This window comes from Amblyraja radiata, chromosome 6, assembly GCF_010909765.2.
Source record: "Amblyraja radiata isolate CabotCenter1 chromosome 6, sAmbRad1.1.pri, whole genome shotgun sequence".
Taxonomy (NCBI): Eukaryota; Metazoa; Chordata; class Chondrichthyes; order Rajiformes; family Rajidae; genus Amblyraja; species Amblyraja radiata.
The window spans coordinates 73,735,532-73,761,007 of record NC_045961.1 but is presented as its reverse complement, the minus strand read 5'-3'; the positions used below and the strand labels follow the sequence as shown (position 1 = coordinate 73,761,007).

Below are 25,476 nucleotides of genomic sequence, written 5' to 3'. Positions count from 1 at the left end.
AACTCAATGGCATGAACTTGTACTTTCGAATTGCAGGTAACCCATTGCCAATGATCTTTCCTTCAGATCCAACCAGGTTCTCTCATGTTCATCTTTCCTTTCATAGTCCTCCTGGTTCCCATTTTCTTTCTTCTGCTCATCATCCAGCTGCCCCCTCCCCTCCCCAGCTCTCTTCTGTCCCTTCTTAAGCCCACCTACCCACCATCCCTCCCTCCTATTTTACATTTCACTCTTCACCTATCTTTCTTATCAGTGTCCACCACCTACAGCTCTTTGTCTTCTCACTTCTCACCTCCATCCTTTATAACTATCTCCACCCATCCCTCTCCCACCTGAACACCATTTCAAGAATCAATAAAAGTCTAACGTACTGCTAAAATAGTTAAAGTATTAACAATTTTTAAAAAGGGAAAATAAAACAAATAAACTGAATCACTAAAATAATAAGTTCAGATTAAATTGACTCAAATTTAAAAAATTGGAAATTATGGGATGGCACACTGGTGAAGCTACTACCTCACTGCCAGAGACCTGGGTTTGATCCTTACCTTGGGTGCTGTTTGTATGGAGTTTTCTCCCTATGGGTGTGTTTCCTCTGGATGCTCCGGTTTCCATCCACATCCCAAAGAAATTCGGGGTTGTAGATGAATTAGATTCTGTAAATTGCCAGTATGTAGGGAATAGGTGCAAAAGTGGGATAATATAGAAATAGTGTAAATGGGTGATTGATGGTCGGCGAGGGTTCGATGGGCCAAAGGGCCTTTTCCATGCTGTATTTCTAAACTAAACAATGATCATTCCCTCCTATTGAATGGAATTACAGATGCTTGAATCTTGAGTAATAAACAATGCGCTGGATGAACTCAGCAGGTCAAGTAGAATCTGTGGAGAAAAATGGAAAGATGATGTTTTAGGTCAGGACCCTTTTTCCCAAAATGTCATCTATCCATTTCCCTGCACAAATGCCGCTTTATCTGGTGTGCACTTTGGTTTTCGTTTCCTTCCATTGAACCTGATGCACAAGCTTCAAACTAGTTCAAGTACAGTAGCAAATCTCCCAGTTCTAAATGCTGTGAAAGGTGTAGGAATGAACTGCAGATGCTGGTTTACATCGAAGGTAGACACAAAATGCTGGAATAACTCAGTGGGACAGGCAGCATCTTTGGAAAGAAGGAATGGGTGACGTTTTCGGTCGAGACCCTTCTTCAATCTGAAGAAGACTCTCGACCCGAAACGTAACCTGGTCCTTCTCTCCAGAGATGCTGCCTGTCCCGCTGAGTTCCTCCAACATTTTGTGCCTACCTTCTAAATACTGTGAACTGGGCTCAATCCTAGGACAAACTGCTGAAGTTTGAGATTTCCATCTTTGACAATGTTTGTATGAGTGCCCCAAACCACCACATAGTAATGAAGCTAAAATGAAATGAAATTTTTGAAGCTGAGATTTTTGGCCACATTTCCCTTGGGAAAATCAGCAATGATACACACTCATTAAATTTCTGTTCAAACATTTTAATGACTTGAATTTTAGATTGGATACATCACATTAAGAATTAACATTTAAGCATTTCCATTTGATAGGCCAATTCTGAAAAGGGATAACAAAAAAGATGAAACACTACCAAATGTCAATACTTCAAAGACCTCAACTCTGGAGCGAAAGTCAGTCAAGTAAGGAATCTAGCATGATCCTGCCTTTTAAGAATCGATTGTGCTGCATAATGTATATAATATATATTTTTATTCTATAGTTATTAAAACAGGATGCAATGTTTTAATTACAGAAACAAAGTGGGTGCTTCATTCACACAAACTTAATAGGAGCTGGCAAGCAAATCAGGAAAAATAAACTAACTTAAATAAAAACATTTGAATGTACTATCAGAGATGTTTTTAATCTACAGTTTTAGATTGGATACATCACATTAAGAATTAACATTTAAGCATTTCCATTTGATAAGACTTTGGCTTTTAATCAACAATGTTTTGGAATTGGATCCAGCTCCAGAGAATTCAGGCCACTGGTTTTAGTTGACGCTTCATTGCTATATTATAGGGTTCTTTCTTTTGGATGAGGTCTTGAACTGAGATCCTCTCAAATAGATGTAAAGATCTCGTGGCACTATTTGGAAAAAGATCAGGGCAACTCTAGTTTCATCTATCTATATTTATTATAAACAACTATTATTATCACATTATTTATGGGCAGTGGGCAGGTGCTATAGACCTGCACGGGAAGGTAGACGCTCCCGCCCCCATGGGTCTCGGACAGATGGGGCTCGTCAGCCTGGGAAGGTGGTCCATCTAGGAGAGGGAAAACTCTTAATTTAAAATCTCCACTGCCTTGTGGCCATATCCAGTTATGGAAAAGGCTCCTGGAGTAAACCTCAAGAAAATCCGGAGTCGGAGCCCCTAAGGCAGTTTGTCGTTGTCTACAACCTCGCTCTGGCAGCTCCTGCGATGGCACTGGTGCCAAACTGTAATTGCCCTGCTGTTCCTTTGGATCGATCAGCGACGTGGAGAGGGGGGACGTGCTGCATGGGCAACAGCCTGTCCTCCATATGACATCACCCAGGCTTGCATCTGACCACACATCACCTGCATACTAGGATGCATCACCCATGGTCAGGCATGACCGATGGGGGCATACTACTATTTATGGGAACATGCTTTGTTTAAGTTGCCTGTAGTTATTTCTACATAGCTGCAGTGTTTCAAAAGTCTTCAGACACTTCAAATATAGTCACGTTGATTATGCAATAATTTGAGAAACCCTGAAATGATATAGAAATATAATTTGTATTTCAGATATACTTTAAGGTTTCCACATATATAAAACACATAGAGTGATAGAGTCACAGCATGGACACAGGCCTTTTGGACCAAGTTGTCTATGGCGACCAAGATGTCTATCTGGGCTAGTCTATTTGCCTAGGCTTGGTCCAAATCCCTGTGAATATTTTCTGTACATGTACATGCCCAAATGTCTTTTAAATGTGATCGGTCCAATCCTAATTTTGGATTTCGTTTAGTTTAGAGATACAACGTGGAAGTAGTATTCCCACACACTACCACTATCTTATACACACTAGGGACAATTTACAATTATACCAAGCCAATTAGCCTCCAGACTTGTATGTCTTTGGAGTGTGGGAGGGAACCGGAGATCTTGGAGAAAACACACACAGGTCACGGGGAAAATGTACAAACTCCGTACTCCGTACAGACAAGCACCCGCAATCAGGATCGAACCCGGGTCTCTGGTGCTGTAAGGCAGCATCTCTACAGCTACGCCACTGTGCCGCCCCTGCCTACCTGGGCTAGTTCATTTGCCTATGCTTGGTTCAAATCCCTCTAAACCTTTTCAAAACATGTACAGGTACATGTCCAAATGTCTTTTAATTGTGATTGGTCCAATCCTAATTGGGGATTTGGATTGGATACTCTACCGTTCCAAGAGTGTTTAATTGTCATAAGCAGCAGGAAAGGAAAAATAAAATTCTTACCTGTGTGGCTGAATAATGTCACGTAATTGGGTTGGGAGAGATGCCAAAGGGTGGGGAGAGCTTCATATGTTCCAAGCCAGTTATGTACTATGTGATGGTTTTCATCATGCAGAGCGAAGTAATGTGATGTTTACATGCACTACTGGTGGTCATAGCCTCCTCCCTGGAACATATAACTCAGCAAAACATGTTTGCAAGATCACAAGATAATAATGGATTATGAACACCGATAAATTATACTAGTTCATTCATCCAGTAACATCCTGCAGTGCCTCTGTTGCAATCTTTAAATGCACCGAGTATTTGCCATGCCCATTCCAGGTATTATTCCACTCTTTGCACAAGAAAACCCTCAATACATCACACCAGGATTGACTGTGGCTGGTTTGAATTTCGCTTTCTCACCATCTGAGCTAAAATAAAGATTTACATGCATATTTTCAACTTTATTTGCTATTTATAATTTCGCATTCCCTTTCTAACAACCCCCCACCCCCCTACCCCCCCCCCCCCCCCCCCCTTTCCCCCCCACATCTCTGCCAACATCCTGCACTCACTCCTCCCAATCCAAGATATAAATGCTCTGCAATTGGAATAGAACGGGTTGTGTAAATGTTTGTCCTGGCATAGACACCTTCTCCATATTGTTGCATGTCGGTGTCATTTGCTTCAGTTCAGTTCAGCCTTCTGGCTGTTCCATGTAGCTTCCTCTAGTGTTTGATTGTCTCTCTCTTTCTCAGCGACCAACACCTAATTCAGTGCTTAGTGTGTCAGAGTATCGTGCAGACAGGTCATGGATTTCATTGATTTCAATATGAGCCATGCTGCTGCAGCATTGTTTACACATTTCAGGGCAGGAGACTACTGTAAAATGCATTCCATATGATAAATAATAGGTTGCAAATATACCCTTGGTTGAAGGTAATACATAATGCATGTTGTGTTCCATTACCTTAAAGCAGTTCCATTATAGTCAGGATCAGAGTGGTTTGTTTAAAATGCTGAACAAATGCCCATATTTAGTGCATATTAGCAAGCATCACTTCCCACCCCAATGCCTGTGTATTTACAGTAATATAATTTTAACACATCAGTTTATTGGCTGAGTGCACTACCAAACAAACCTAATTTGATCAGTTACACAAATAATTGCTACATCTCTACTGAGTTACAACCTCATGCCAATGGATTAGTGATTGGGTAAATGCTTTAGTCAATAAACATGTGAGAATTGTAGTCTCCTACCACAGTATTTAGATAGGACTTAAGCCACACTGTCAGAAGAAAATTGTTCAGACATAATTTACAGGTGCTATCTCTGGAAGCAGACCACTCCTGCAGGACTGGGCTTCCAACTGTGGTGTCTGCAGGTAGACACAAAAAGTTGAAGTAACTCAACGAGTCAGACAGCATCTCTGGAGAAAATGAATAGGTGATGTTTCGGGTCGAGACCCTTCTTCAGACTCTGACTGCAGGGCCAGCTTCTGCACAAACTATCTGAGCAGGTCCAAGACCTGACTTGATCGAAAAATTTGTCCCACCTTCACTGATCATTTGACCCCACTCCTCTATAGTCCCTCGCTCGCCAGACTTTCCTTCCATGCAGAACCTCACACACTACCAACATTTTGTTATTAAATTCAGTTTCTGTGGCACTAGTGGTCTTGACCCTTGGGCACTGTTGGCAGGCCTGTGACCAAAACAACCACTGCTCCACTGCACAATCACCAATAAGTAACTCCATCCAAGCACTGGGGAAATTATAGACTTTTAAGCCATCTGAAGAACCTGCAAAAGACTGGCACTGAGCATGCAAACCACGGCTATAATCCAATTTTCCCTTCTATTCGCAGAACACCAACCAAGAATGAATCTTTGATCGATTTGACTCCAACCACACAAAAGACAAGCAAGGGGTAAGCTTGCATTTCATGTACAATAGCTAATGTTTTGGTGGTGGATCATTATCAGTACTAACACCTGACAGCAATACAGTTTTCCCATGCAAGGGAACTTGTTATTTTCTAAAAGTTATTTTATAGATTTCTAAGCATCCTCCTACATATTCCGAGTTACAAATTCAATGACAGTGTTTGACTAAGTTATCTTTTGGTGAAAAATGTGAATGCAGGGAGAGATTCACCGTAGGTCACTGCCTTTACTTAATGTGAGTAGCTGACAGTTGTTCTCACATTAAGCTAATGGATCAGAGAACAAATGATGGCCAACACTCTTGTGGGCATTCATTACTAATGATCACAGGTGAACTTCTCTTGGATTTACTCTCCAGTGTTCTCTCTTCCCCTGACGATGCTTGCAGTTGTTATGATGTAAGGGCATTCTTATGCAGTGGTAAATTCCCTGAGCATCCGTTCTTCATGTGAGATCAGTATGCATTGGCAGACAATTCATATTTTTTTTATGACATGGAAGGAGGCAATTTGGCTAATTTCATCAGTCCCATTAACCCATTTATTTCCTTGAAACCTATTTCACTCGCACGTCCATCAACTCCCCATACTTGTTCTACCAACCATCTACCCTAGAGGTAATTTACAGAATCCGGTTGACCTTCCATCATCTTCTGGGATGTGGCAGGAAGCCAGAGTACCTGGGAGAAACCCAAATGATCACAGAGGGAAAACTAAATAGACAGTTCCAGAGGTCAGAATAGAAAATGGGTCAGTGGAACTATGAGGCAACAGCATTACCTGCTACACCATTGGGCCAACCTTTCATCAGCTGAGTACCAGACATAAAAGCAGGGAATCTGTGGAGTTTGGCATGGTTTCTTGGCCGGTGCTTTGCTGAGCAGAAGGCTACACTACGAACCACTGTCTTAGATGATGTCAAGAGACTTAGTCTGGAACAACAGTCAGCTGCTGCCAGGTTGATGTGATCTCAGCAGGAGATTAGTCCTTGTTGTGATGCTAAAGAAAAAGTCAGTTCTTTTGCTTTTAAATCTGTCTGCAAAATGGTATGGGGTTCTGGTAACAGCTGAAGTCAAGTAATTAAAAATGCATTATTGTCCAAGTTCTCATTCCAGGTGGCTATAATACAACTTCTGTTTTTTTTTGTTTGAAGGTCATCAGATACTTTGCCTAAGGTTGAAAGTAAAAGTCTTATAGATCTGTCTGTTACTTCAGACAAAACAAATGAAAGGTAAGATCCCTTAGGTGGAGAATTGGCCAGTATGCATCATTGACAATTCTACTGTTGGGATTCTACTTGGGATTATTTTTCCTGGCACAATGAAGTGAATGGGAGATTCCAAAGAAATGGTTCAAAATTGTGCAGTGTTTTGATAAGGAGCCATAGTTTCTCACAGCAGCCAGAAGAAACATTTAGCGTTATCAGCAAAAAAAGCTGAGGGTAGAGGAGGAGGTAATTTTTTATTTATATTATTATGATCATTCACCAAATTTAGCAAACTTTTGGGGCACTTTTATAAAATACAAGTTTTGTTTATCCCATTTTAGTGATGTAGATTAAAACAATGTTGTAGCTGTACAAGACATTGGTTAGGCCACACTTGGAATATTGGATGCTGTTCTTGTCACCACGTAATAGAAAGGATGTGGTTTCACTAAAAAGAACGCGGAAGAGATTTACCAGGATGTTGTCTGAAATGGAGGGCTTTAATTATAAGGAGGGATTGGAAAGGACATATAACAAGTCGATGAAAGCTAAAAGGTGCAAAAATGTGTAATTTGAAGTAGGGTAAATAAAATACAGAAATGTCTCTTGACATCATCTAAGACAGTGGTTCTTAACCTGGAGGTCGTGACCCCCTATGGGGGGTTGTTTGGGGCTTTGCCAGGGGTCATGAAGGGGACACAAATAACATATCAAATTGTTGAGCCCATGTTTAGGAACCTAACAAAAGTACATACCACATACAGTATTTTTTTTGCGTATGCGCGTAATGGTACCAAAAAGGTTAAGAACATCTGATCTAAGATGAGCCTGAAACAGCTCTCAATGATGTCTACCAGTGAATGATAATCAGAATTAGGATTCTTGACTCAGTTATCCCTCCCTCATCTAAAGGTCTGCTGGCCAACCAGCAACCTCATCTTCTACCCAGGCTTGAACACTTAACATGTGATATTTTCTGGGGAAAGAAAGATCTTGAAATTAATTTTATGGATGATTACATATGATTTCAAGTTCAACAGATGTACTGTGGAAAGCATGCTATTGTGTTGCCACACAGTTTGATTTGGAAACAGCTCTGCCCTAGACCTCAAGAAATTGCAGAGAGTTGTGGATGTAGTCCAATTCATCACACAAATCAGAATGCCCACCATGGACTCTATCTATACCAAGCTGCCTTGGAAAAGAAGGCAGCATAAATAAGGATATTTTTCCTTATTCCCACTTCTCCCCCCTCATCTAGGGCAGAAGAAAAAAAGCTTGAAAGCATGTACCACTAGACTCAGATTCTTCCCCTTTGTTATCAGACTAATGAACTATCCTCCGATAAGTTAAGAGGTAGTCCCAATCTTCCAACCTACCTTCATTGCAAACACTGGGCCTTTTCTCTGTAACTTTAATGCTACAATGCTGTTACACTATATTCTGCATTCTGGTATCTGGTGTGGCATATAACAGCTTTTCCCTGCACCTCAATACATACGACAATAATATATGAAAACCAATCACCACCGAGTCAAATAATTCAGGCTGGCATTGTGCTCTATTTAAAGTTTCATCATCCATGCTTCCTCATCTGTACGTATTCCTGTGCTGTCTATTCTTTCTCCCACATGTGTTCATCCAACCTCACCTTATGATAGTCATCCTTATAGTTCTGATAGAGTATTTACTGATTCCAAAGTTAAAGTAAATTTTTGACTTCCACCCATGCAAAAACAAAATCATCTACTGGTTATATTTTTGTTTTATTCTTTGATTTCTACCTTTTGAGTCAATTAAATGAAAGTTAGGCAGTTTGGTAAACCTCATGTAATAATAGCTGCCGTGTGACTCATTGTGCATATAGTTGGTTGGTGACACTTGTGTAAAATCTGCTTCCCTTGTACCCCTAGTTTACTCAGCCTCTTCCATTTAGCAACATCACCTCCATCAAATATATTTGATGAGATGAACAGTAAGAGGGAAAGAAGAGGAAAATTAAAGCAAAGCAAACATTTTTTAAATTAAAAATCTCTAAACTTTGCAAAGTTGAAGAAATCTTTCTATTTTAGCAGGAACAGTGGAGACTGGGGAAATACCAACTCTTACACCACAAGCACAAAAACAACTTTTGACCCAAACCCTGGCAGGTACTGTATTGTCTGACATTGTTTGCTAATACAATCTGTTCTGACTAAATTAATCTCATTTTTGCAAGAAAATTAGCATTCGCTTGCCAAATTAAACACAGAATTAAACAATTATTTGGACAAATCAGGAATGTCCAATAATTGCGGGCAGTGCAGGCAATTTCTATACGCACTAAGTAATGGGGTGTTGATATTTTTATTATTCCCATTGCACCCATTAGCAGGGTCTGTCCTTATTCCCCTGGTGCTGTTGACATTGGTAAACTTGGGATATTAACTAATTGTAAAAGATACTTTGTGTGATACCCATTCATTGTCCCATGCCCAAACTTCCTGCCAACAAAAATCACATCTTTAGAATGTTCATGTCTGTTTGCAAACTGAGCAACTGGCAGCAATTGAATAAATATTGTATTTGCAACTCACAATATTTGGTAATGCATTGTTCAAAACATTAATAATTTTCATCTTCTTAACTGGAATAGTGATGATTGGACCACCATCACCTCTTCCACCACTTCAAGCACAAAATCAAGCTTTGACGACACTCCCAAGAAGTCAAGGTATCATACTTTAATTCTTCTGATATATTTTCTGTGAAGAAATAATATAACATGGCTGGATTTTTCTCCATTCCTTTCTGTGATGTGATAATGTTTGCTCGTGCAGAGTTCCGTTACAAGGTGGATTGCAGCATTTTTCTGCCTTCAGTGAATGATGATGATGGAGGCACACAAAGTCCCATTCAAAGTTGGTTGTACAATGGCTCCTGTCAGGATTGTTCTGACTAAATTAATTTCATTTTTGCAAGAAAATTATCATTAGCTTACCAAATTATACACAGTATTAAACAATTCTTTTCTGCTTTATGTGAAACTTCCACACATAATAACTTACCTTTTGGTTCCTGTTTTTTTATTTTGTGTCTTTTTTGGAATTGGTGGAACTTTGCTAGGTATTGTGCAAACGTTGGAGGAGTATCAGCATTGAGTTCGTCCCAGAAAATAGCCAATCATTTCCTGAGATTTTGCTTGCAATTACATGCTAAATAACAATCTAAAATTCGAAGCCTGGCTGAATTCCTCCCCTCATCTCTGTTTGAGACCATTGACCATTGATAGATTCTATCTTGTAGGAAGGAACTGCAGATGCTGATTTAAACCAAAGATAGACACAAAATGCTGGAGTAACTCAGCAGGACAGGCAACATCGCTGGATAGGAATGGGTCACTATTTGAAGAAGACAGGTCACTAGGGGTGCCGCATTGATGGCAGCCTCTGCCTACAGTCTGTCTGTTTTTCTGTCTTTTTAAAAAAGACAGAAAAAGTCAGTTTTAAAAGTATGTTTTGGGGATTCTTTAGCTTTTCTATATGAGGGAGGGGGGTAGGGTAAGGGGGAAACTGTTTCCCAGTCACTTCCAGGCGAGGATGTGACACTTCTCCGAGTCGCGTCCTCGCCCCCCTACCACCTGGATTAGAGCGGCTTTTCCTGCTGGGGACCCGGACCAGAGCTTCAGCAGCAGCGGCGCAGGACTAGATACATCGCGGAGCGGGGCGATGCCTACCTGGATCGCCGTTTGAAGCTCCGGAGTGTTGGGCCTGCTACTTCAACATCGGAGCTGTGGTTCGTAGAGCTTCCAGTTCGGGCGGTGCTGACTTCAACATCGCGGAGTCCTGGGGCCCTTTGCCGAGGGCCACCAGCGTTGAATCTCCGCCCAGCGCGGCCCGTGGACTTTTGGAGCTGCGGACTCTGGTAGGTGGTGGCCGATTTGGATGTCCAAGCTGCTGAGGATGTCCTCTAGTCCCGACGCCGGACTTCCATCACCCCGGCGAGCGGGCCTGAACATCGGACCGCCTGTAGCGGTGACAGTGGGGGGTTCGGGAGCTCGCCGACCACGGGAGGACAACAGAGGAGGATGACTGAATTTTGGAGCCTTCGTTCACAGTGGGAAACTTTGATCCCGCTGTGTGGGAACGTCTGTGTTAAAAACTATCATGTTCTATGCTCTGTATTATTTGTATGGCTGTATGGCGATCACACATTTCACTGTACCAATTGGTACATGTGACAAATAAATGTATCTTGTATCTTGTATCTTGGGTGACGTTTTGTGTTGAGACCCTTCTTCTTCAGAAGATCTGAAGGTTTCTCGACCTAAAACGTCACCCATTCCTTCCATCCAGAGATGCTGCCTGCCCTGCTGGGTTACTCTAGCATTTTGTGTCTATGCTTATTTTGCTGAATTATGTATACATTTCCCATTAGTGCTTGGTCATGAACCTTTAGGAGTGAAGAAAATCTTGTTCACTAATAATGAACAGAGCTTTTCTATATGTGCCTTGTACATTCAGCTTGAGGCTACCATTTTCAAATCTTTCAGTGGCTCCAGTCTTAATCTTTTTTGTGAGTGTTATTGTCTTCAATTACTTCAAAGAAATTTTTCACATCTCCTGTATTCCAAGAACATATTCTGACATGCTTGGGTCCACTATAATTACATTTTTTTCCCATTCATTTATTTGATTGTTTCCCTTTCTGAAGGCATCATTCATTTCTGGATTCTATATCTGTAAGAGTACATTCATTCTTAACCTGAGCATTTATTCTCTCAATGTGAGTTTAAATTAAGATTGTCGATAGAATATTTGATTCAGATTCAGATTAGTTTATTGTTGTACTCACAAGGGTGCAATGAAATTCCTTGTTTTTATTAAGATCACGGGGTACATTGTATACATGATAATGATAGATACAACAATACATGTAACAAGTTGATGAAAGCAAAATGTTGCAAAAATGTGTGATTTGAAGTAGGGCAAAGAAAATACAGAAGTGTCTCTTGGCATCATCTAAGATGAGCCTGAAACGGTTCTCATTGAAGTCAACCAGTGAATGATAATAAGAAATAGGATTCTTGACTGTTCGATTTTCCAGCATCTGCAGTTCCTTCTTAAACAGCATAAATAAGGATATTTTTTCACTCCAGTCAGTCCCACTTCTCCCCCCTCATCTAGGGCAGAAGAAACAAAAGCTGGAAAGTGTGTACCACTAGACTCAGATTCTTTACCTTTGTTATTAGACTAATGTTAAGAGGTAGTCCCAATCTTCCAACCTACCTTCATTGCAAACACTGGGCTTTTTCTCTGTAACTTTAATGCTACAATGCTGTTAAACTATATTCTGCATTCTGGTATCTGGTGTGGCTTGATCGTTCTCGTGTATAGTGTGAACTGATTTAATTGGATGGTATGCATATAAAAGCTTTTCCTTGCAACTCAATACATACGACAATAACATATGAAAACCAATGCGATATCACCACCGAGTCAAATAATTCAGGCTGGCATTATGCTCTATTTAAAGTTTCATCATCCATGCTTCCTCATCTGTACGTATTCCTGTGCCGTCTATTCTTTCTCCCACATATGTTCATCCAACCTCACCTTATGATAGAGTCACCTTTATAGTTCTGATAGAGTATTTACTGATTCCAAAGTTAAAGTAAATTTTTGACTTCCACCCAGGCAAAAACAAAATCATCTACTGGTTATATTTTTGTTTTATTCTTTGATTTCTACCTTTTGAGTCAATTAAATGAAAGTCAGGCAGTTTGGTAAACCCCATGTAATAATAGCTGCCGTGTGACTCATAGTTCATATAGTTGGTTGGTGACACTTGTGTAAAATCTGCTTCCCTTGCACCCCTAGTTTACTCAGCCTCTTCCATTTAGCAACATCACCTCCATCAAATATATTTGATGAGATGAACATTAAGACGGAAAGAAGAGGAGAATTAAAGCAAAGCAAACATTTAACAAATTATAAATCTCTAAAATTTGCAAAGTTGAAGCAATCTTTCTATTTTAGCAGGAACAGTGGAGATTGGGAAAAGACCAACTCTTACACCACAAGCACAAAAACAACTTTTGACCCAAACTCTGGCAGGTACTGTATTGTCTTTACTGTATTGTTTTCCTAATACAATCTGTTCTGACTAAATTAATTTCATTTTTGCAAGAAAATTAGCATTCGCTTACCAAATTAAATACAGAATTAAACAATTATTTGGACAAATCAGGAATGTCCAATAATTGCGGGCAGTGCAGGCAATTTCTATATCCATTAAGTAATGGGGTGTTGATATTTTTATTATTCCCATTGCACCCATTAGCAGGGTCTGTCCTTATTCCCCTGGTGCTGTTGACATTGGTAAACTTGGGATATTAACTAATTGTAAAAGATACTTTGTGTGATACCCATTCATTGTTCCATGCCCAAACCTCCTGCCAACAAACATCACATCTTTAGAATGTTCACGTCTGTTTGCAAACTGAGCAACTGGCAGCAATTGAATAAATATTATATTTGCAACTCACAATATTTGGTAATGCACTGTTCAAAACATTAATCATTTTCATCTTAACTGGAATAGTGACGATTGGGCCAACATCACCTCTTCCACCACTTCAAGCACAAAATCAAGCTTTGACAACACTCCCAAGAAGTCAAGGTATCATATTTTATAATTGTGTTTTGTCATACTATCAATTGTTCTGATATATTTTCTGTGAAGAAATAATATAACATGGCTGGATTTTTCTCCATTCCTTTCTGTGAAGTGATAATGTTTGCTCGTGCAGAGTTCCGTTACAAGGTGGATTGCAGCATTTTTCTGCCTTCAGTGAATGATGATGATGGAGGCACACAAAGTCCCATTCAAAGTTGGTTGTACAATGGCTCCTGTCAGGATTGTTCTGACTAAATTAATTTCATTTTTGAAGAAAATTAGCATTAGCTTACCAAATTATACACAGTATTAAACAATTATTTTTTGCTCTATTCGAAACTTCCACACATAATAACTTCAGATTCAGATTCCATCTTTATTGTCATTGTGTAGTGTACAGTACAGAGACAACGAAATGCAGTTAGCATCTCACCCAGAAGATCGAACATAGAATAATGGAACAATAAAATATATATATGTACATACAGTGGCAGTAGTGCACATTTTCTGGGGGAAGGATGTCCGGGGGCGGGGGGGGCGGGCGGGGGGGGGGTGACCAAGGTGCAGAGTTAAGTTGTGTAACAGCCGCAAGGAAGAAGCTGTTCCTGAATATGCTGGTCCAGCAACGGAGAGACCTGTAGCGCCTCCCGGATGGGAGGAGGGGAAACAGTCTGTGGCTGGAGTGGGAGCAGTCCTTGACGATGCTGCGCGCCCTTAGCAGACATCGCTCGCTTTGGAAAGACTCAATGGAGGGGAGTGAGTAACCGGTGATGCGTTGGGCAGTTTTCACCACCCTCTGCGGTGCTTTCCGATCGGAGACAGAGCAGATGCCGTCTATACTGTGATACAGTTGGTAAGGATGCTCTCGATGGTGCAGCGGTAGAAGTTCACCAGAAGCTGAGGAGACAGATAGACCTTCTTTAGTCTCCACAGGAAGAAGAAACGCTGGTGAGCCTTCTTGACCAGTGTTGAGTTATTGTGGGTCCAAGAGAGCTCATTGGAGATGTTGACCCCCAGGAACCTGAAGCAGGAAACACGTTCCACCTCCGTCCCATTAATATGGATGGGGGTGTGCGTGCCACCCCTAGACCTTCTGTAGTGTACAATGAGCTTCTTGGTCTTCTGGGAGTTAAGGACCAGGTTAGTTGTCAGCGCACCATGCTGCTAGGAGCTGGACCTCCTCCCTATAGGCCGACTCATCATTGTCGCTGATGAGGCCAATCACCGTTGTATCATCTGCATACTTGATGATGGTGTTAGTACCATGTACAGGTGTGCAGTCGTAGGTGAAGAGGGAGTAGAGGAGGGGGCTCAGCACACAGCCCTGTGGAACGCCGGTGTTCAGGGTAATGGTTGAAGAGGTGTGGTTGTCTGACCTAACAGACTGGGGTCTGTTAGTTAGAAAGTCCAGTATACAGTTGCAGAGAAAGGGGTCGATGCCCAGGTCGCTGAGATTGGTGATCAGTTTTGAGGGGATAATGGTGTTAAATGCTGAGCTATAGTCGATGAACAGCATTCTCACGTAGGTGTCTCTGTTGTCGGGGTGGGAGAGGACAGAATGAAGTGCTGTTGAGATGGCATCCGTACTCCTGTTCTTGCGGTAGGCGAACTGTTAGGGGTCCAGTGTGGGAGGTAGGCAGCTTTTGAGGTGTGCCAGGACCAGCCTCTCGAAGCACTTGGTGATGATGGGAGTAAGTGCAACTTACCTTTTGGTTCCTGATTTTTTATTTCATGGCCTTTTTGGAATTGGTGGAACTTTGCTAGGTATTGTGCAAACGGTGGAGTAGAATCAGGATTGAGTTGCTCCCGGAAAATAGCCAATCATTTCCTGAGATTTTGCTTGCGATTTCATGCTAAATAACAGTCTAAAATGTGAGGCCTAGCTGAATTCTTCCCCTCATCTCCGTTTGAAACCATTGATAGATTCTATCTTGTTGGGAGGAACTGCAGATGCTGATTTAAAACGAAGATAGACACAAAATGCTGGAGTAACTCAGCAGGACAGGCAGCATCTCTGGAGAGAAGGAATGGGTCACTATTCGAAGAAGACAGGCCACTAGGGATGCCGCATTGATGGCAGCCTCTGCCTACAGTCTGTCTGTTTTTCTGTCTTAAAATTTATTTTTGTTGTCAGTTTTATGAGTATGTTTTGGGGATTCTCTAGCTTTTCTATGTGAGGGAGGGGGGTAGGGTAAGGGGGAAACCGTTTCCCAGTCACTTCCTGGCGAGGATGTGACTATTCTCCGAGTCGCGTCCTCACCCCCCCCACCACCTGGATTGGAGTGGCCTTTCCTGCTGGGGACCCGGTCCAGAGCTTCAGCAGCAGCGGCGCAGCACTGGATACATCACGGAGCGGGGCGACGCCTACCTGGATCGTCGTTTGAAGCTCCAGAGTGTTGGGCCTGCTGCTTCAACATCGGAGCTGTGGTTCGTAGAGCTTCCAGGGCGGGCGGTGCTGACTTCAACATCGCGGAGTCCTGGGGCCCTTTGCCGAGGGCCGCCAGCGTTGAATCTCCGCCCAGCGCGGCCAGTGGACTTCGGGAGCCGCGGACTCTGGCAGGTGGTGGCCAATTCAGATGTCCAAGCCGCTGAGGATGTCCTCCAGTCCCGACATCGGACTTCCATCACCCCGGCGAACGGGCCTGAGCATCGGGCTGCCCGTAGCGGTGATAGTGGGGGGTTCGGGAGCTCCCCGACCATAGGAGGACAACAGAGGAGGATGACTGAATTTTGGAGCCTTCCCTCACAGTGGGAAACTTTGATCCTGCTGTGTGGGGATGTCTGTGTTAAAAACGATTGTGTTCTGTGCTCTTTATTATTTGTATGGCTGTATGGCGACCACACATTTCACTGTACCAATTGGTACATGTGACAAATAAATGTATCTTGTATCTTGGGTGACGTTTTGCGTTGAGACCCTTCTTCTTCAGAAGATCTGAAGGTTTCTCGACCTAAAACGTCACCCATTCCTTCTATCCAGAGATGCTGCCTGTCCTGATGGGTTACTCTAGCATTTTGTGTCTATGCTTATTTTGCTGAATTATGTATACATTTCCCATTAGTGTTTGGTCATGAACCTTGTGGAGTGAAGAAAATCTTGTTCACTAATAATAGACAATAGGTGCAGGAGTAGGCCATTCGGCCCTTCGAGCCTTTACCGCCATATATATTTATTTATTGCTCATATTTATGTCGCTCTTCTAGGGAGATGCTAACTGCATTTCGTTGTCTCTGTACTGTACACTGCACAATGACAATAAATTTGAATCTGAATCTGATCTGAATCTGAATTCAATGTGATCATGGCTGATCATCCCCAATCAGTACTCCGTCCCTGCCTTCTCCCCATATCCCCTGACTCCGCTAGGTGGAGAGAACCTGCCTCCACTGCCCTCTGAGTCAGAGAATTACACAGACTCGTCTCCGTTCTAAATGGCTTACTCCTCATTCTTAAACGGAGGCCCCTGGTTCTGGACTCCCCCAACATCGGGAACATGTTTCCTGCCTCTAGCATGTCCAAACCCTTAACAATCTTATATGTTTCAATGTGATCCCCTCTAATCCCTCTAAACTTCACAGTGTACAAGCCCAGCTGCTCCATTCTCTCAGCATATGACAGTTCCGCCATTCCGGGAATTAACGCTGCACTCGTTCAATGGCAAGAATGTCCTTCCTCAAATTAGGGGACCAAAACTGCACACAATACTCCGGGTGTGGTCTCACTAGGGCTCTGTACAACTGCAGAAGGACCTCCTTGCTCCTATATTCGATTCCTCTTGTTGCAAAGGGCAGCATGCCATTCGCTTTCTTCACTACCTGCTGTACTTGCATGTTTACTTTCATAGACTGATGTACAAGGACCCCCAGATCCCGTTGTACTTCCCTTTTTCCCAACATGATGCCGTTTAGATAGTAATCTGCCTTCCTGTTTTTGCTACCAAAGTATTATGTAGTCATTTATTAACATTTGAGATAATTTTCAATTCAAGTATCAAGGCTTTTTTCTGTTGTCTTTTGTTTCTTTCTTTTGTTTCTCTTTTTTGTTTTGTTGTGTTAAATAAAATTAAAAATTTAAAATTAAAAAAAATAGTATCAAGGAAACAACCTGAAATGTTGTGTAACTTTCAACTTTAATGAAAATAAACATGATATTCATTATTGCTTATTGCAATATTGCACATGGCCAAAATTCCCTCTTTGGTCCTGTTCCAATTGTTTTACCTCTCTTTTCAAGACACTAAGTTGTGTTGCTATATGGTTCCCTAAGCGTTCTGTTCCAATGTGAGGAAACATTTTCTTCAAAGTAAATCTGGTGTAGAAAAATGTTATTCATAAATAATGATATGAGCAAATGCACTTATTGCCCATTATAATGTGCTGGAAATATAATCTTTAATAGTAATGTTATGATATTTTAAATATCATAATTGTACTGAATGTACAAAGTGCACATTCTCTGGGCGTTTGTACCCAGGAAGCCCATCTTGAAGTTAGCAGAAGTGTCGCAGATTACAAATATTTTTTGGGGCTCTTTTGACAAATATCCAAAGATAAAATGATGTCCTGGCAAATGATGTCCTGTGAAGGCAAATCCCTTCACAATTGACGACACAATCACAACAATGGAAATTTAAACTTCATTGCAAAGTGGTTGAAGCAAACTAATAGAAAATTACATATACATTTTGTTAAATAGAATTATTTACAAATGTTTTTCCCTTGGTTCTATTTTAGTTCTACAAATGAAAAAGATCTTCTTAATGATGAATCACCATACAAGTCACCAACTTCATATACCAAGACGAGCAAGACTTACAGGTAGAAATAAAGAACTGCAGATCCTAGTTTACAAAAAAAGGAACAGCTATACCTAACTTGCTTAGGCTAACATGAGTCATTCAAATTATGCTTTCATAGACACCAAACTGAAGCTCAACACAAAGTGTACAATTTGCATGGAGAGGTTATTTGTAACTTAATTTGCTTCCATTGGTCGCAGGCACATTCTTTTCATGTTTAGTTTAGTTTATTTTAGTTTAGAGATACAGCGTGGAAACAGGCCACTTGGCACACCAAGTCCATGTCAGCCATCTATCACCTGTTTACACTAGTTCTATGTTATCCCACTTCCTTATCCACTCCTTACATACTGCAGGCAAGTGACAGATGCCACTTAACCCTCAAACATACACGTCTTTCGGATGAGGGTGAGAATCGGAGCACTCTGTCACAAGGAGATATGATAATAATGAAATATTTATCTCATTTATAAATGCATTGAACCATGAAGCTGGCCACTATGCTTTGGAGATCTTTCTCGAGTATTCAAGGATTATTGTGTAAACAGGTCACTCTCTCGTTAGCTGATTGTCCTGAGTATGCAGATGTTGTGTGAACCATCTGATCTCCTCCCACTCTGCTCTCTGCTTCCTCTCATTCTACTGTGCAGGTGGGCTTTGGTCTGCTGACAAAAGGTCTTTGACCTGAAGCATTTCACTTACAACAGCTGCTGCCTGATCTGCCCAGTGTTCCCTATATTTACTGGTTTCATTTTAGATTTTCAGCATTTGCAAGTATTGATTTTTAATCTCTTGTTTTTTTCTTTTAGTTTAATTTTGTGAGTTGTAAACTTGTATCTCAGTGCCGTGGCACATTATAATTTATTAGGGATGAGATATAGTCAGGCTAAGGCAAAGTCTGAATGGTGGGGAGAAATTATTAGTGCTGTGGACGGTTTAATCTTTGCAGGGACTAACTGTAATCATGACAATGGTGTTAAACAGGTTATATTGAAATATACTCTGAATATATACCCCCAATTTATTGACTGCAGAAAGAACTGAGAGTTGAGTAATATGCAGTGTAGTTGATCTTACAGCTTTTCACTGATATCTGAAGAAAAAATAGTTTTAAATATTTGGATAAATTCACACGATAGCTTAACATGGTGTAATTTCATCAATGTATTCAATGTGACCAACTGATGTATGTCAACGATTGTCTGTTTCAGCTATAATTCAAAAAATGATCAAAGTCCGGCCGTGGACGAGCCATATAGTTCTCGCTCTTCCTATAAGGAAAACAGGTAATTTATTCAATCTTCTGTTTCTCTTTCCTCCTCTTGCTTTCCCCAATCTGAAAAACTGTGACCATACAGACTCGTCCACTATGTCAATTTGGTGGGCCAAAGGGATATTTCTCTGCTGTACGTTTCTCCGATCCTGTAAAAAAACAGAGGTCAGGAATGAACTGGAGCTGTGAGGCAGTAGCTCTACCAGTTGCATTGATGTGTTGCCTAACTAAAAAGTTATCAACTAAAGTTTGAACTATTGGGATAAATGTATGACAATGGGGATGATGTAACATTAGATTCCAAGATCATAATCAAAAATCAGTGGGTTCAGTTTACAAAAAAGGATTGAAATTCTATCTTTATTGCATGCACATGGTAGTAACGTTTGCTTGCTGAAGTTCAGTGTTGATTTGTTGAGTTCAGTTCTGATGAATCTAATGAAAGTAAATTTCAGAGGTGAAAAACATACATTTATATATGTATATCATGCATTTGTCAATTTGTCCACCCATGGACAAATTTCAGATACAGTGAACCCAAGATACGGTGAAAAGCTGTGTTTTACATCCTACCCAGGCAAATCAAAGCTTACATGATTTACTCGTGTAAATAAACAGTGCTAAATATAGCTTTACAGCCACATAGAATGTACTAATAAAAAAAAGTGCAAGGGCCACAATTAAGTAGGTTGAAAATCTGGAATGAACTGAAAATTTGATGAATGTTGTCCATTTGTGAGTTTTGATAAGGTCTGATCAAAGTAGATAAGATTTAGACAAAGTGGATAAATACAACAAACACATGTCTGAATATATATTTTGAAGCAGCTGTTCACAACATATATTAATCATTTAGTGGAAGGAAGCAAATATACTGTAGCTATTTTTGTAAATTACACTTAAGTGGGGGAAAGGAAAATGGTGAGGATTCTACAAATAGTTTAAGGAGAGTCATTCATCAGTAAGCAAAATGTTAACAAATGCAGCATAAGGTGGGAAAACAAGGTTATTCACTTTGTGTAGGAAAGAACTGCAGATGCTGATTTAAATCGAAGGTAGGCACAAAATGTTGGATGGAATAACTCTGCGACTGAAGAAGTGTCTTGACTCGAAACGTCACCCATTCCTTCTCTCCAGAGATGCTGCCTGTCCCGCTGAGTTACTCCATCCAACATTTTGTGTCTACCAAATTATTCACTTTGATGGCAAGAGTAATGAAACTGAATATTAGGAAATCAGAATTGCTTTCCTGCATTTGAGATGCAAAGGAAAATTATGAGAAACAGCAAGGGGAGTGCAGAGCCATTATATTTTACTGAAGTGTAACAATTTACATTTTCAGCCCTCCTTATGATGATGATGAATCTTCAAGCTACCAATCCTCAAATTATTCGCTGCCGAAACCCAGGAGCTCCAGGTTTGGCTCTTAGTGCTTATCATGAACTATCTCCATCATAAATACCAATGTTTTAAACATTTGTTAATTGTGCTTGTAAGACCAAGGGAAAACTGCCTGTACAAATTGGGGATTATGGCACAAGATAAGGAAATTTCCTCAGATTAACAGTTTTGCATTGTTTGTGAGTTACTTTTCCAAATTCTTTATTCTTATTTACCCTTTTAGTTTTATGTCAAGAACATTTCTGGAAAAGGGTCCATTAGTCATGTATCTTTGGAGAAATACCGTTGGCCCTTTCTATTTTACGTAAACTTCTACACGGATTGTCTGCCTTTTTTAGAGGTGGAATGATTTATGCTAAGTGCTCAGACATAAGGGGGGTGGGGGGATGGGGGGGGGGTAGATGGCTAGGTTGAATTGCCGCTCTAAGAATCAAGGTTTATATTGAGAAGCAGCTAAAGCTTTTTATCTGAAGAAAAGTTCCCACCTAGGACGTCATCTATTGCTTTTCTCCAGAGATGCTGCCTTATCCGTTGAGTTACTCCAACATTTTGTATTTATCTGACTTTTTTTATGATTGTTATGGTTTCAGAGTTCTATTATTATCCCACTTCCTTATCCACTCCTCACACTACTGGCAAGCTACAAATGCCAATTATCAGAGGTCTTCTGGCTGTAGTGCCTTAAATCTACTCCCAATAAGATGTGGAGAGAGAATTATTCTTTCCTATTACAGCACAAAATGTGGTATTTCAGCCAAATAAGACCATGTGGATCTCAGCAGAGCATTTCCATCTTTCCTATTGTTCTTCCCCATGAAATCCTCTTTTATGTTTTTTGTTACTTCTCTGTACAAAATAATCATTTATAGTAGCAACAAAATAGAAACGCAACTCCTTAATAATCACATGATTTTTTTTTGTTTGTTTTTTCAGCTCATCGCTTTCAGATGGCAAGAGTCCTGCACAAGTAATAACCTTAACCACTGCATACACCAGCGCTGGACAGTAAGAAAAATAATCCTTACTTTTGCTTGAATTGGTTGTGTGTGGTAGAGATTCTATTTGATTACATGATGGTTTTACTTATAATAGCTACCTAACTTCATTGTGTGAAAAAAACCCAGTTTATACTCCAATGATGAGTATGGTCAAATTATGAGGGTCAATGCTTATAGTGGTCCTCAAATTTTAAAGGTTTTCTTGATCCTACAACGTTAATGCTTCAAAAGATGAAAATCGCGTGTATCTTCATAGTAATCCTTTTGTCAACATGACTTTGATTCAAAGGCAATAGCGGAGACGATCATAAGGCAGGCTGGGAGTAGAACCTTGGATACATGCGGACAGAGCATACAGGACATGGTTTGTAGGGAAGAAGCCATGGATCACTAATTTCATAGCCAATTTGTATCAAAATAATTTGAGGATTCATTGGGATAGTCAAATTTACAATAATTGTTTTGTTTTGGGAGGGGGAGCAGAACAATGTGTTGAGATGGTTTAGAGCAAAACCAAATACATTATCTGTCCACTTCAGTCATTTCACTTTTGAAGTGAATCATTTTCAACGGAATGTTTATGCAGCTTTCAATACAAAACTGACCCTACATCAGCCATTTAATTAAATATAGGTAGTACTGGAAAGGAAAAAAATGAAACTGATGTAGCAAAGAATATCCTCCTGAACTTCGGGTTTGGATTGAAGAGTTAGTGCAATGGAATCTTTACCATCTTTATCCTGAGTGTTGCTTGATATTGATGCCTCCTGGCTCCTGTTAAATGATGAATGACATCTTGTTAACTTGTGTTTGAATGACTACATAAACTATCCACCAATTATGGGCCTGCTCTTTATCACGAGTAAGGTCATAAAGGGCCAATAATTTTCAAAATTATGATTGAACAATGGAAGGAGAGTACTTCAGCCATAAATGGAAAAAATAATCAAAAACATAGCTTTTAAAACTGAGAAGATAGCCTTCTCAGGTTGGATTTAATCGACAAAGCCTTGGCTGGGCTCAGAATTCATCAAGTGCTATCCATTGTCAACCATATGAGGTCATGCCCAGTTTGAACATGGCTGAAGGCCCTGGCATAGAGTTAATGATGAGAAGGCCTACCGGGAGGAGGTGGCTGATCTGGCACTCTGGTGTCAGGACAACAGCCTCCTCTTGAATATCAAAAAAACTAAGGAGCTGATCGTGGACTTTAGGAGGGCACATCATCCGAGGACGTACACACCATTGAAGATAAATGGGGATACTGTGGGTAGGGTGAGCTGTTTTAAATACCTGGGAGTCCACATCTCTGAGGATATGACATGGACATCACATGCTGCAGCACTCGTGAGTATGGCAAGGCAGCGCCTTTACCACCTCAGGCAATTGAGGAAATTCAGAGTGTCTCTGAGGATCCTCCAGTGCTTCTACTCAGTGGCTGTGGAAAGCATCTTGTCTGGAAATATCATAATTTGGTTTGGGAACTGCTCTGCCCAGGACAAGAAGGAGTTTCTTCCCAGAGACCATTAGGACTGTAAACTCTTATCTCTCCAGGGACTAACTTTACTGTACCATTTTACTGTTGTGTGGTGTCTTTTTTAAATTGCTGTTATTTTTATTTTTCTTCCCTCCCTCCCACAATTATGTAATATGTGAATATGTGATTCTGTTCCATTCTGTTTGTAGTTTGTTTGTTTGTTGTTTTTGCACAATTCACGAGCATTGCCATTTTTCATTTCACTGCACATCTCGTGTATGTGACGAATAAACTTGACTTGACTTGACTAATAATATAAATTTAATGTAGGAAAGTGATAAAACTGCATTTCTTTGATTTATTGGTGAATTCACATTGTCCTGTATGGATGTTTACAAATAACAATTGTTCCGAACTGATAATGATTGCCCATTCATGATTGAACATTTCCCATCTGCTCTGGGTCCCATCACCTCTATTTTCTTGGAAAATGCCAAAGGCAGTGCTTGGCATTTCGTCTCCACGCAGAGAGAAAACTCTAAGTTTAAATCCAAACCTGAGCCCAATCTGTGGCAAAGCCAAGTGTGCCATCTGTTTGTGAGTTTGTGTGTGTATATATACACACACACACACACACACACACACACACACACACACACACACACACACACACACACACACACACACACACACACACACACACATACACATATGTCTATATATATATATGTGTGTGTAGGTATATGTGTTTATTATATGTTTTTTGTATATTTGTTTTGGGGTTCGGAAAATATATATTTTTAATATTGTATTGACGTGTTCCTTGATCCAATTGTAAAAGTGTAGTGACAGTGTTAAATGATCTTAAAATGAAGCTCTAATGTTTGGTTTGCAGGACTACTAAAGATAAAAATGTTTGCAGCCAATGCTACAAACCCTTCAACGGTGATCCAAAAATGATCTTGGAGGATTTGAACATTAACTGCCATGCATCTTGCCTTAAGGTACAATAATTTGCCATTGATTATGCCATCTCTTACGGACTGGTGAAGTAACCATAGATTACTAGACATTTATTCCATCACAAGAGGTTTTTCAGCCTATTTATTCCAATGTGGGTAGAAGAAGAACTACCCAGCCTAATCCAATGTTTGACTTCCTGGTCTAAATCTCTGAAGATCAAGACCATCCAGCACATATACAAGGCAAATAACTCCAGACAGGATCCTTATTCCTGAACAAGGAATAGGAATTCACTAGTTCCCTTTACGTTAATAAAGGGAGCAACATATAAAACCTACCACAATACCACCATGCCCAAGTGCCACTCACTGTAATCATGAGTAAATGATCTTACTAACAATAGTTAAGACTAATAATTTAGAGTTCAGAGATACAGCATGAAAACAGGCCCTTAAGTGCACTGAGTCCACGCCAACCATCAAACTGTGTCTACCAACCATCAAACACCCGTACACTAGTTCTATGTCCTACACAGGGGAATTTATAGAAGCCAATTAACCTACAAACCTGCATGTCTTTGGAACGTAGGAAGAAACCAGAGAAAACACATGCGGTCACAGGGAGAACGTACAAACACGATACAGACAGTACCCGTAGTCAGGATCGAACAGGGCCTTTGGTGCTGTGAGGCAGCAGTTCTACAGCTCAAATATTATCAATTAAGCTTTAACACCATCTTATATGAAACAATAGGTTGCTTCTGCCTTTCCAATATCGCTTTATGCTGAAGCAAAATATGCTTACTCGGTATCTGTGCCATCACAAGCTTTGCTAACATCACAAGGACTCACTGGCTTACATGTGCATTCTAATAGTCAAGTAATGTTTGTTTTAACTGAGTAAAAAACAGAATTAGTAAAGCCTGATACATATTTCCACCCAAAATGTCAATAGCACCTTCCTTTTCCATGTTATCTGTGAAATTAAGTCACATTAACCATATACCTATCATCTTTCAGCCATTAATCTTCATGTTTTAGGATATATCCTCCAAAATATTTATTTCCTGTTCATTTATTTTCACCTTGATAATCTAATCTACTCAATTCTTCATACAATTAGTTGGGGATTGATAAATTGATACCAATCTACAGAAACTCCTCCTAAGTACTAATTACAATATGTCTTTAAATTGTGCATAGATGATACCCGTGATCATCCTAATTCCATGCAAAGTCTTCCTGAACAAATAAACAACTTAAGG

General features: G+C 40.4%; 1 protein-coding gene across 7 annotated transcripts in view; it reads left to right on the top strand.

The window, feature by feature from the left end:
• Positions 1-25,476, top strand: part of scel (sciellin) — a 73,560-nt gene that overhangs the window by 42,382 nt on the left and 5,702 nt on the right. For 4 of the 7 annotated variants that reach the window (XM_033022956.1, XM_033022954.1, XM_033022952.1 and 1 more), the window contains 12 exons: positions 1,582-1,671; positions 5,360-5,422; positions 6,591-6,668; positions 8,717-8,794; positions 9,280-9,357; positions 12,662-12,739; positions 13,227-13,304; positions 18,036-18,119; positions 19,312-19,386; positions 20,716-20,790; positions 21,708-21,779; positions 24,145-24,253. In XM_033022956.1, coding sequence (XP_032878847.1) covers positions 1,582-1,671; positions 5,360-5,422; positions 6,591-6,668; positions 8,717-8,794; positions 9,280-9,357; positions 12,662-12,739; positions 13,227-13,304; positions 18,036-18,119; positions 19,312-19,386; positions 20,716-20,790; positions 21,708-21,779; positions 24,145-24,253 — 958 coding nt within the window. The remainder of the gene's footprint in view (positions 1-1,581; positions 1,672-5,359; positions 5,423-6,590; positions 6,669-8,716; positions 8,795-9,279; positions 9,358-12,661; positions 12,740-13,226; positions 13,305-18,035; positions 18,120-19,311; positions 19,387-20,715; positions 20,791-21,707; positions 21,780-24,144; positions 24,254-25,476) is intronic. The other 3 variants (XM_033022955.1, XM_033022957.1, XM_033022958.1) reach the window with 3 other exon arrangements.